This window comes from Pteropus medius, unplaced genomic scaffold, assembly GCF_902729225.1.
Source record: "Pteropus medius unplaced genomic scaffold, Ma_sr-lr_union100, whole genome shotgun sequence".
Lineage (NCBI taxonomy): Eukaryota > Metazoa > Chordata > Mammalia > Chiroptera > Pteropodidae > Pteropus > Pteropus medius.
In genome coordinates this window covers 16,844,357-16,856,663 of record NW_024346667.1, presented here as the reverse complement: position 1 = coordinate 16,856,663, position 12,307 = coordinate 16,844,357, and the positions used below count along the sequence as shown (strand labels likewise).

General features: G+C 32.5%; 1 protein-coding gene across 8 annotated transcripts in view; it reads right to left on the bottom strand.

Moving 5' to 3' along the window:
- Positions 1–12,307, bottom strand: part of NEK1 (NIMA related kinase 1) — a 134,187-nt gene that overhangs the window by 58,419 nt on the left and 63,461 nt on the right. For 6 of the 8 annotated variants that reach the window (XM_039876332.1, XM_039876326.1, XM_039876325.1 and 3 more), the window contains one exon: positions 7,934–7,969. The exons of the other annotated variants lie outside the window; for them this stretch is intronic. In XM_039876332.1, coding sequence (XP_039732266.1) covers positions 7,934–7,969 — 36 coding nt within the window. The remainder of the gene's footprint in view (positions 1–7,933; positions 7,970–12,307) is intronic. 8 annotated transcript variants of the gene reach the window in all.

Genomic DNA, 12,307 nt, shown 5'->3' with positions numbered 1-12,307 from the left:
TCTATCATCTGGAAAGCCTTGCCCAAGCATTCTCTAGTGCGCTAAGTGTGACCTACCCATACCATTTCTTATACAATTATAAGAAATATATTTTTATGTAAATGCTCCCACAGGAGCACTCATCAGAAGAAGTCTACTACGATAGTGGAGAATGTGGACTGTGACAGACTGTGAAGTCTGAAAGGTCACGTATTCATCAATGCCTCCTAACCACTGCTGACCTTCAGCAAAATTACTTACACTTGCTTTAAGTCTGGCATAAATAATACCACCCATTTTATGGGTGTACCAGAACAAAAAGTATTGTTACATGCTCTGTCTTTCTCCTGTCAGCTTAACAAAAGGCTTCTGCCCACTTAGTTTCTTCCCCTCCTCAAGGAGATCTTGGCATTAGCTTATCAGTTACTTGAGCTTTTGAGATATAGGTCACTGAGTGGGGGAGGTGAGGGAAAACAAGAAATAGGAATGGCTGGGCAAAGATATAAGGTAAACTCTGAAAAAAAAAATAGGAATATCTACAGAGTTACAGGAGAGTGGATGGCAAAATGAGTATTGCTATAGATTTTTATCTTCCCTTCATGGTATTTGAGAAATAAAAAAAAAAAATCTGAGCTACTCTGAAATAATCTTTTTAACATTTTAATATTTAACAAAAATCTTTTATCATTTTAGTTTGAAATATTATAGATTTACAGAAAGGTGAAAAGTAATATACAGAGAGGTTCTTTTATCCACCCTCACCTAATTTTATCATCTTGCATAACTATACTACACTATCAAAACCAGGAAACCGGCACTGGTACAAACCATAAAGATTGGTTTCACCAATTATACACGCACATATTTGTGTATCTGTATTAATGCAATTTTATCACACATATAGTTTTGTGTAAGTAACCACCGCCATAATCAAAAAACTAAACTGCACCATTACTATAACACTTTATAGCCATATTCACTACTCCGATCCCTAACACCCGTCGACTATTAATCTTTTCTCCATCTCTAATTATATTTCATGCATTATATATATATGGAATCGTATAGTATGTATCCTTTTGAGACTCACTGTTTTTACTCAGTATTATTTTCCTTGCAGTCCATCCAAGGTATTAGATGCATGAATCAATGGTTCATTCCATTTTACTGCTGAATATTATACCATTGGACGGATATAGCATAATTTGTTCACACATTCATCCACTTTAGTACATCTGGGTAGTTTTCAAATTTTTGGCTATTAATAGTAAAGGTGCTAAGAACATTCACATACAAGTTTCTAAATGAGTATAATTCTTTTCTCTGGGACATAAGCCCCAAAATGGAATTACCTACTCTTGATAGAGTAAATACATTTTTAGTTTTAAAAAGGACTGCCAAACTATTTTAGATAGTGGCTGTATCGTTTTATGTTTTTACCAACAATGTATATATAGGTGATCATTGTTGGTAAATGATCGGCCTCATCAGCATTTGGTTTTATCACTATTTTTTATGTTAGGCATTCTGATGTGTGTAGTGGGTACATTATTGTGATATAAATTTGTATTTTCTAAATGGCTAACGATGATAACCATCTTTTCATGTGTTTATTTGCCATCTGTATATCCGCTTTAATAAAATGTTTAGCATGTCTTTTGCCCATTTTCTAAGTGAATTCTTTGCGTTTTTAATGTTGAGTTTTGGTGGTTCTTTATATATCCTAGATACAAATCCTTTGCTGAATATAGGGTTTACAAATATTTTCTCCTAATCTGTAATTTGCATTTTCTTTCTCTTAACAGGGTCTTTTGCAGAGCAAAAGTTTTTAATTCTGATAAAAGTTCAGTCTATCAAGTTTTCCTTTTATGGATCATGATTTTGGTGTCAAGTCTAAGAACTGAATTCTAGGTTCTGAAATTTTCTTTCTCTAGAAGATTTACAATTTTATGTTTTATATTAGAGCACATCTGTTTCGAGTTAATTATTTTAATTATAAGGTGTGATGTTTACATTAAGGTTCATATTTTTCCCTGTATATGGATGTCCAATTTTTCCAGCACTATTAGAAAGACAACCCTTCCCCCACTGAATTGCTTTTGCTTCTTTGTCAATAATTGGGCATATTTGTAAGTATCTATTTTTCGTTTCTCTATACTGTTCCATTGATTTATGTATCTATCCCTCCACCAGTTACTACACTGTTTTGATTACTATAGTTATAAGTAAGCCTCAACATCAGGAAGGGTCATTATTCCTACTTTATTCCTCTTCAAACTTGTCTTGGCTGTTTTAAGGCATTTTTCATGCCATATAAATTTTAGAATAAGCTTGTCGATGTCTATAAAAAATGTTTGAGATTTTACTAGGAATTGCATTAAATATATAGATCAATTTAAGAAGACTTGCCATTTTTACTACATGGTCTTCCAATTCACGAACGTGGTATGATTCTCCAAGTATTGAGGTCATCTTTGATTTCATCAACATTTTGTCATTTTAATCATACGAATCTACATGCTTTGTTAGATTCTTTTAAAATTTTCTTTGGAGCAGATATAAAGGGTATTGCATTTTTTAAAATCAGTGTGCACTTGTTCTTTGTCAATGAATAGACAGGGAGGAGGCATGGGATAGATTCTTCCTCATAGCCCTCAGAAGGAACCAATCTTATCAACATGTTGATCTCGGACTGCTACTCTACAGAACTATGAGATAATAAATTTCTGTTGCTTAAGCCACTTTGTAGTGTTTTGTTACAACAGCCCTAGTAGATTAATAAACAGAAAATGCACATAAATTGCTTAACCTAATGTCTGACATTATACTCTTTCAACAAACAGTTGTTATTATTAAATTGTTTATTGTCTATCTCCTCTATTGGTTATCTTAAATTCTCTTGCTGGCACAAAATCTAATATATTAGAGTCAATAAATGTTTGTGTAATACTAAATAAATGCATGAATGAAATAATGAAATATTTACCATGTAACTGATCATTTTTAAAGGCATTTTTCCATTATAAATACAGAATAATTTGAGTTAAGTAACATTTCTCAAGACAAATAATACTTCATTATTTTTTATAAAATTCAGAAGTTAAAAAAAATTTTTTAATAAAATTTGAAAGTTTTTATGTTAAATTATTCAACAACAGCAGCAAAAAAACAGAGAACAAAAAAAAATCCTTGTACATGTGTACTAGAAGGTATGTACAAAAATGTTCAAAGCAGAACTGGAACCAACCTAAATACCTACTGTCAGGAGAATTAATAATTGTGATATATTCACCAACAGAATATTATATAGCTATACTTAACTACATGAAAGAATCTTAGAAAAATAATGTTGAAAGAAGAAAAGCAAGTCCCAATCTATATACAGTATATAATTTTTATAATGCTCAAAATAAGCAAAATAAAAAAATACATTGTATAGGCATATCTACATAAGAGAAAAAATGTATTGAAATGATTCCACAAAAATGAGAAATTCAAAATTTAGGATAATGGTCACCTCTGAGAGAAAACAGAAGAATAGGTTGGGACAAGGGTTGCCAAATCCAGCCTGCCACCTGTTTTTGTATGGTCCATAAGCTAAGTGTAGTTTTTTACATTTTTAAATGGTGGAAAAAATGAAAATAAATATTTCATGACCACATGAAAATTATATGAAATTCAAATTTCATTGTGCATTAATAAACTTTTATTAGAACTCAACCTTGTTAATTCATTTACAGTGTGTATGGTTATTTTTGTGCTACAATGTAGTTAGTAGTTATGACAGACACCTTATGGCTCTGAAAACCTGAATTATTTACTATTTGGTCCTTCACTGAAAAACATTTGCCAATCCCTACTGACCTTATATAGACTAAACTTCTTGTTAGTGTTTCACCTCCTAGGTATATTATTTTGCTTCATAATTTACACATATATTATGCATATTCTTTTCTATGTACCATTATATTTTAGAAGGATAATAAGGGAATAATTTTTAAAGAACTGAAAAAATAATCTTTTCAAATGAAGCAATTTAGTGTTACAGAACTAATTTACGATCAGGAGATTGTATAATAAGAGCCAGCAAACTATATAATCTTCAGCTGAAATCTAGTCTGCTGTCTGATTCTGTAAATAAAGTTTTAGTAGAACACAGCAACACCAACTTGTTTACCCTTTCACTACTATGGCAGGGTTGAGTAGTTACAACAGGACACCATATGGGTTGCAAAGCCTAAAATATTTACTATCTGCCCTTTTACAGAGAAGGCTTGCCTATCCCTGATCTACAAAATTATCGGGTCTACAAGTTTAACCTAAATTAAAGCAAATACTAACAGAGAATTTAAAAAGGAACAAGCAGCATAGTCAAACAGTTGAAAGCATAATTTTAAAAGTCAGACACACAAGGCTTGGCTTGGATCCTGCCTGTGGACATACTATGTGATCTTCAGTAAAATGCTAATGACTCTGAGCCAGTTTTAAACCTGTAACTTTTGAATAAGAATTCTCATTCTAGAGAATTATAGTCAGGTTTAGATTCTCAGTAACTTTAGTTAATTTTTATTAATACTGTTCAGACAAAAACAAACCACTTGGGCTAAAGCTTTTCTTATTAGCTTCCCTAATCTGTATTTTTAAAAATTTCAGTGTTACCCAAACAGGGAAAATTCTGAATTACTACACAAGCATATGAAATCATTTGTAAAATCCATGATTTCTTTAAATTACGATTCAATCTACAACTTATTTCAATTCTAAATGCTTATGCACAGGTCAGAGACTTCGATTTCATTTACCATAGAAAAAATTTATGATTCATTAGAATTTCCCAAAGCAGTTAATAAGATGAACTGATCAAATCATTTAACTACAGCAGTTAACCAATTACAGAAGATTAATCTTTAAGATTCAGAACTTAATTTTAACTGTTTAGGTTTGTTTATTTATAATGTGATTTTTAAAAGTATTAGAAAACACATATTAGGTTTAATATATCTGTCACAATCTCTTTAAGATTGCTTCTCTTCATCAGCAAAATGGAAATTCTGTGAGTGGTTATTAGGATAAATCACTATGTAAATGTATATACATTTGCAAACTGCACAAACAAATCATGAATATTAATATTTATCAATAGATAAGTATTATGTGCTGCCTTAAATTACTAATGTTGATGCATTTTTCTTCAAGAATCAGGGTTATTACATCCATCATTATAGTGTGCTATAGAAAGAGCTCAGCAGAGAAGCGAAAGTTGTCACAGCCCAAAAATACACAGTAATGACCATTATAAAATTAGTACCCACATATTATTCCATTCCCTCTTAACACCAGTTTCTATTCACATTCATCACATCAAAGTCTCTGTTGGTAAATCTCTTCCTGATTGTTGGATGTTGTAAATATCTGACAATATAACATACATTTAACACCAACTGACTGACAAAAATAAATTGCAAATCTTGCCAAAGATAAAGGATTTCATGAGGATGATGACAGTGATATTAGAAAATTGCTCAGATCACATGCAAAATCATCTACAAATACAACAGAATTAGAAAAGTGAATAAAAGAAAATTATGAAGAATTATGATGTTGGTCTTTCAAAATATTTTGGGTATTAAAAAATTAGGTCAAGTTTTCATTAACCAATGTCACCATAATAAATTTTTAAAAATTAAGTAAAGATCTTTGGAAAACTGCCAAAGTCTCTGCCAATTTTGCATAAAATAGCTCTCTTTTATAATATAGTTATGAATGTAAAATATATAAAAACAAGAAGTGAATTAGTGTAATTAGTACAATTACATTAAACACACCAGTTAAAAGACAGAATTTATTAGAAAGGATTTAAAATTATCCACACAAACCAAGAGAGATTCACTACAAAAAAAATCATTACAGGTAGATTAAAAGTAAAAGGATGAAAAAAGATATACCATGCAAACACTAACCAAAAGAAAGTTGGGATGGTTATATTAATATCAAAGAAAGCACACTTCAGAAGAAAAAAAAAATTAACAAGAATGTGACACAGAGACTCTAAGGTGGCCTCCATGATCCTTCCTCTTAAGATTTACATCCTTGTGTAATACCCATCCTTTGAGTGTGGGGAGGAGATGTGATTGCTTCTAACCAATAGAATATAGCAAAGGTAATAGGATGTCATTCCTGTAATTTCAGCAATATTATATTATATATCATTCTGTTTTGCTAGCACACTCCCACCATAGACTACCCTTGCTCAGTGAAGTACGTAGACATGTAGATAAGTCCATGTGGCAAGGAACTTCAGGCAGTCTCTAGAAACTGAGAGAAACCTCTGGCCAACAGCCAGCAAGTAGTTGGGACCCTCATTCATCAAGCCAGAAGGAAATGAACTGTCTCACCAACATGAATGAGTTTGTAAGTAAATCCTTCCTGAACTGGGTCTCCAGCCAAGTAAGACCTTACGAAGAGGACCTAGCTAAGCTGTGCCAAGACTTCTAACCCACAGGTAATAAAAAAACCATAGGTAATAAATGTCTGTTGTTAAAAGCCACTAGGTTGTGGTAATTTGTTATACTGCAAAAGAAAACTAATACAAGAAATAAAAAAAGAAATCACACACACACACCCACAAAAACAACCCTCAAAACTCTAAATGAACTCTTAAAAAAAAAAAAGGAAATATTTGACAACTGCAAGGATAAATAGACAAATTCACAATTATATTTGTAGACTCTGACACTCCTACCCCAGTATCAAACAGAACATAGACAGAATTTCAGCAGGGATCAAGAAGTACTGAAAAATGCCATCCATTAAGAGGATCTAATAGCAACTTATATAATACTCCATCTAACAAAAGCAGAATACACATTCTTTTCAGGTGCATAAAGAACATTCATGAAAGATAGATCCAAAGTACGAACCCTAACAAATATAAAAGGACTGAATGAAATTCTACAATGTATGTTCTCTGACTATAATAAAATAAAACAAGAAAACAATAACAGAAAATAGGAAAATGTGAAAACACTTGAAAATTAAACAATGCACTTTCTAAGTAATATACGCACCAAAGAGGATGCTTCAAAAGAAATAAGAATATATTTTGAACTGAATGAAAATGAAAACATAACATAGCAAAATTTGTGGGAGTGAACTAAAGCAGGGCTTAGAGGGAAATTTATAGAATGAAATACCAGTATTAGTAAAGAAAGAAGGTCTCAACTCTACTATCTCAGCTTCGACCTTAAAAGACTAGAAAAGAGCAAAACAGATATCAAAGGAAAATAACACTGACAATGTACTAATGCCACTAAATTATATATTTTAAAATGGTTAAGACAGTAAATTTTATATTATGTGTATTTTACCATAATAAAAACCTAAAGGTAAAAAGTAAAACTATAAAAAAATTTTAAAGAAAAAAATAGGAGAAAATCTTTGTGACTGTTGGATAGGCACAGAGTTCTTAAACATGACACCAAAGCAAAATCCATAAAGAAAACTGACAAATTGAACTTCATCAAAGTTAATACCTTTGCTTTCCAAAAAATACTAAAAGAATGATAATTCAAGCTGAAAACTTGAAAAAAAATTGGCAAATCACTTATCCAATAAAAGACTTGTATCTAAAATATAACGAACTCTTAAAGCTAAACAATAAACACCAAATGGACAAAGTACTTAAAGAGATCCTTCTTTAAAGAGGTTATAGGGATGACAAGTACATGAAAAGTTATTCACATCATTAACACTAAGAGAAATGCCAATTAAACCACAATAAGATACCCCTATACATGGATTAGAAGGCTAAAATAAAAAATACTGACAATACCAAATGCTGATGAGGCTGTGAAGCAAATGGAACTCTCATATATTGTTGATAAGAATACAAAATGGTACAAGTTCTTTGAAAAATGATTGACATTTTTTAAAATCAAGTTAAATATACACTTACCATACGATCAAGCAAACCCACTCCTGGGTATTTACCCTAGAAAAATAAAAACACTCATACAAAAACTTGGAAATGAATGATCAAAGCAGCACTATTCAACAACCCAATGCCCTTCAACGGATGAACAAATAAACTAATTGCAGCATATCCATACAATGGAATACTGTCTGTTACAAGTCATTGAGTTGGCTCTGACTTCTGGCTACCTTATGAATGAGTGACCAAATGGCCTCTTTTATGGAGTCAATCCATCTCATATTTGGTCTTTCTCTTTTCCTGCTGCCTTCTATTTTTTCCCAGGATTGTTGTCTTTTCCAAAGAATCCTGCCTTCTCATGATGTGCTCAATACAGGATAACTTCTGTTTTGTTATATTTGTCTTCAGCAATGTTTCCGGCTTAATTTGCTCTAGGGCTCACTTTGTTCCTCCTTCTGGTGGTCCAGGGTATCCACAGAGCTTTCCTCCAACATGATAATTCAAATGAATCAATTTTTTTCCTCTCAGCCTTCTTCACTGTCCAACTATTATATCCATACACAGCAATTGGGAATACAAGGATCTAGATGATCTCAGCCTTGGTCTCTAATGACATATCTTTGCTCTTAGTAATTCTTCCATTGCTGCCCTTCTACATCTCAGCTTTTTCTTCATTTTGGCTGCAGTCTCCATTAGAACTGATGACTGAAGCAAAGTATTTAACCTTTTTGATATCTCCACTGGCTATGTTAAAGTTGTATATTTCTTTGTAGACATGATTTTTGCCTTCTTGATGTTCAAATACAGTCCTACTTTGGCACGTTCTTCTTTCATTTTCATCAGAAGTCATTTCCAATCATTGTTATTTTCTGCTAGAAAGATGGTGTCATCTGTGGATCTTAAGTTATTGATTTTTCCTCTACCAATTTTCACTCCTCTTTCCTCTGAGTCTAGCCCAGTTTATAGTATATGTTCTGCATATAGATTAAATAAATAGGGAGATAAAATGTACCCCTGTCTATCGCTTTTGCCTATAGGAAACCATTCTGTCTCTCCATATTGTGTTGTGACAGTGGTTTCCTGTCACAATACAGGTTATGCATTAGGACAATCAAGTGCTAAGGGAAGACCCTTTCTTTCTGAGCAACTGATAGTTTTTCAAGATCCAGGCAGTTAAAAGCTTTATTGTAGTCTATAAAACACAGACTAACCTTCTGAAATTGTATGGAGTACTCCAGTATGCAACAAATGTTTGTGATTAGATCTCAAGTGTCTCTTCTTTTTCTGAATTCAGCTTGAACATCTGGCATTTCTCGCTCCATATAAGGTAGAAGAAATCTTTGTGGCATCACCTTGAGCATCACTTTGTGTAGGAAATAAGAGCAATGATCTTATAATTTTTGCTTTCCTTGACATCTTCTTTCTTAAAAATTGAGATATATACTGAACATTTCTAGCCTTAGGCCACTGTTTTGTTTACCATATTTGTTTCCATATAGGATTTTGACAGATTCAGTCTGACAGTCTCTGTAGCATGAAACAATGGATTACTACTAACCAATAAAAGCAACCAAAAAACTACTGATACGTGCAACAACTTTGCTTGAATATCATTAAGGTGAACGAAAGAAGCTAATTGCAAAAGGTTATAAACCATTATGCAAATGTACACATACATATAATGTAAGACATTCTTGTAAAGAGAAAGCTACAGTAATGAAGAATAGATCAGCGGTTCTCAGGGTGTTAGGGGTTGAGGGAGAGCATGACTATACTGAGAAAGAACATAAAAAGTTTTTGGGATGATGAAATTGTATCTTGATTGTGGCAGTGGTTACATGAATTTATGTATGTGTTAAAATTCATAGAACTGGAAAGAAAATGAAGTTAAATCTTCCTGTACAATAATTTTAAAAATAAAAAGAAATTTTTAGAAAAATGAAGTGCCAATGCAACATCTAGGAACAATGTTCAGAAGGCAGCTAGGTAAAAGTTAGGAGAGTAGTCTGAGTAACTGAAAAAGGTTTTGAAGTCATCAGTCCCTGGTAGAATAAGTGAGATCATCCCAAGATATTATTTACAGTGAGAAAATAACCAAGAATAGAACTCCAGAAAATACAGACATTTAAAGATTGAGACAAAGACAAGAATCCTATAAGAGAAGATATTAAGAAATAGTAATCAGAGAAGTAAAGAATAAAGAAATTTGAAGTAGTAGCTCATAAGATCAAATGTCACAGAAAGGTCAAGTAAGTTAAAGATTTAAAATATTCATTATATTTGGAAAGATGGATATTGGTGACATGTTTTTCAATATGACTATGTGGTGATAAGCTGTGTACATGAATGGAAAACTGAATAGTAGGTAAGCAACCAGAGACAGCAGATATTTCATTCATTTGAGGCGTCTGGTTATAAAGAGGAGGAAAAGGACAGGACAGTGACTACAGAGGAATGTGAGAAACATAAATATATTTATAGGCTATCGGGGGGTACTAGTAAAGAAGGAAAGTTCAGAAAAGAGAGGAAACAATTGAAGGTCCTTAAGTAAACAGAACTGCATAGAAGAAAAGGAAACAAAAGTGTGAGGTATTTAATATCTCTATACCTCAGTAAGATGTAAAATGGAAATAAAACAGAATGTACCTCAGGGCACTATTGTGAGAATTAACTGAGTTAATATAGGCAAAGAACTTAGAACTATGCCTGACACTTAGTAAGCACCCAATAAATGATGAATGTTAACAATTATCAGTATTCTAATTATCAAATTGGATGAAATGAGAAAGATTACTTTTGAACAGAGAAAGTTATGTCCTATGAGACTGGAGAAAATAAAGAAAGATTGGGTACTATGATGAATAAATTATAAGTATGGAGGCAGAAAAGCTGAGGAAATGTGAGTCTATTAAGCTTAATTTTCTCTGTAAAGTAATGATTATCTTTAAAGAGAATGAAGGACAAAATCATTGTGGAAAATTCCCACTGTGGGCAATGGGAGAAGCTTTTGACCATGAAGATACAAAAAGATTACTGAGTAGGACTGACGGCTTGGCAGAAACCAGAGACCATATACTGATCTGATATTAATCATCATAGCTTTAATTTTCCCCAGCAGTGTTCAGAAGCTTGAATATAAAAATGGTCACTAGTTAAGTTACACATAATAAGGAGGGATATATCTACTCAGTTAAAGGGCTACCTAGGGAAGATAGGCTAGTCAATTATAACGGTATTCATATAAATGAGTAAATTTAATTTTCAGGCTATTCTGATGAATTTAAAGACATCTCTTTTGGAAACTACACAGATATCCATCAACAGAGAAATGAATAAATAAATTGTGATACATCCATACAAGGAAATATGACTCAAGAATAAAAAAGAACAGACATTGATACACATCAGCCTGAAAAAGTTATATACTGTATGATTGATAAGTTTACATGAAATTCTAGAAAAGATAACACTATCTAGTACAGGAAGCAGATCAGTTGTTGCCTACAGTTAGTGGCAGACTGATTGTAAAGGGGTGCAAGGAATTCCTCCCAATTTTATTGATATATAATTGACATACGACATTGTATTAGTTTAAGGTTTTAGAGTACATGTATATGTCAAGAAATGATTAACACTGTAAGTTTAGTTAATATGCATCATCTCACATAGTTACAAATGTTTTTTTTTCTTGTGGTGAGACAAGGAAATTTAAGAAATGATGGAATAGTGCTATTCCATGATTGTAGCAGTGGTTAAATTACTATATACATTTGTCAATCATATTGTGACATATACTTAACGTTGATGAATTTCATTGTATCATATCATATCTTAATAAAACCAATTTTTTAAAAAAGTTCTTGTTTGGAGACCTGGGTATGTTCCACTATCATGTATGTTGCTACAGACAGCACTTAAAAGTAGCTCTTTCACCTTGCCTAGTCTACTGTCCCTAAATGTAGTCCCTAGAATTATAGACAAAGGGAGGGTGGTAGGCAGAATTTTAAGAAGACTCCCAAAGTTTCTTGCCATTCGTCCACATTCAACATGTTTACAAACCCTTCATAATCCCCAGGACTGTAGATAAGATGGATTTGACCCCCCATAATTATGTTATGTTAAATGGGATGACTGACATTAAAATAATGGGATTTTCCAGTGGGCCTGACCAAATCACATGAGCTTTTTAAAAGCAGAGTTTTCTCTTGCTGGTTGAAAAGTTATAGTCAGGAGTTTGAAACATGAGAGGAATTTGATACATGGAAAGTTCTTTGTTGCTGACATAAAAGAGGCCACCTGCAAAGACCTAAGAGTGGCCTCAGAATTTAGAGTGGTCCCAGTCAAAAGCTAGTCAGACAACAGAGACCTTAGTCCTACAGCAGCAAGGAAGTGAATCCT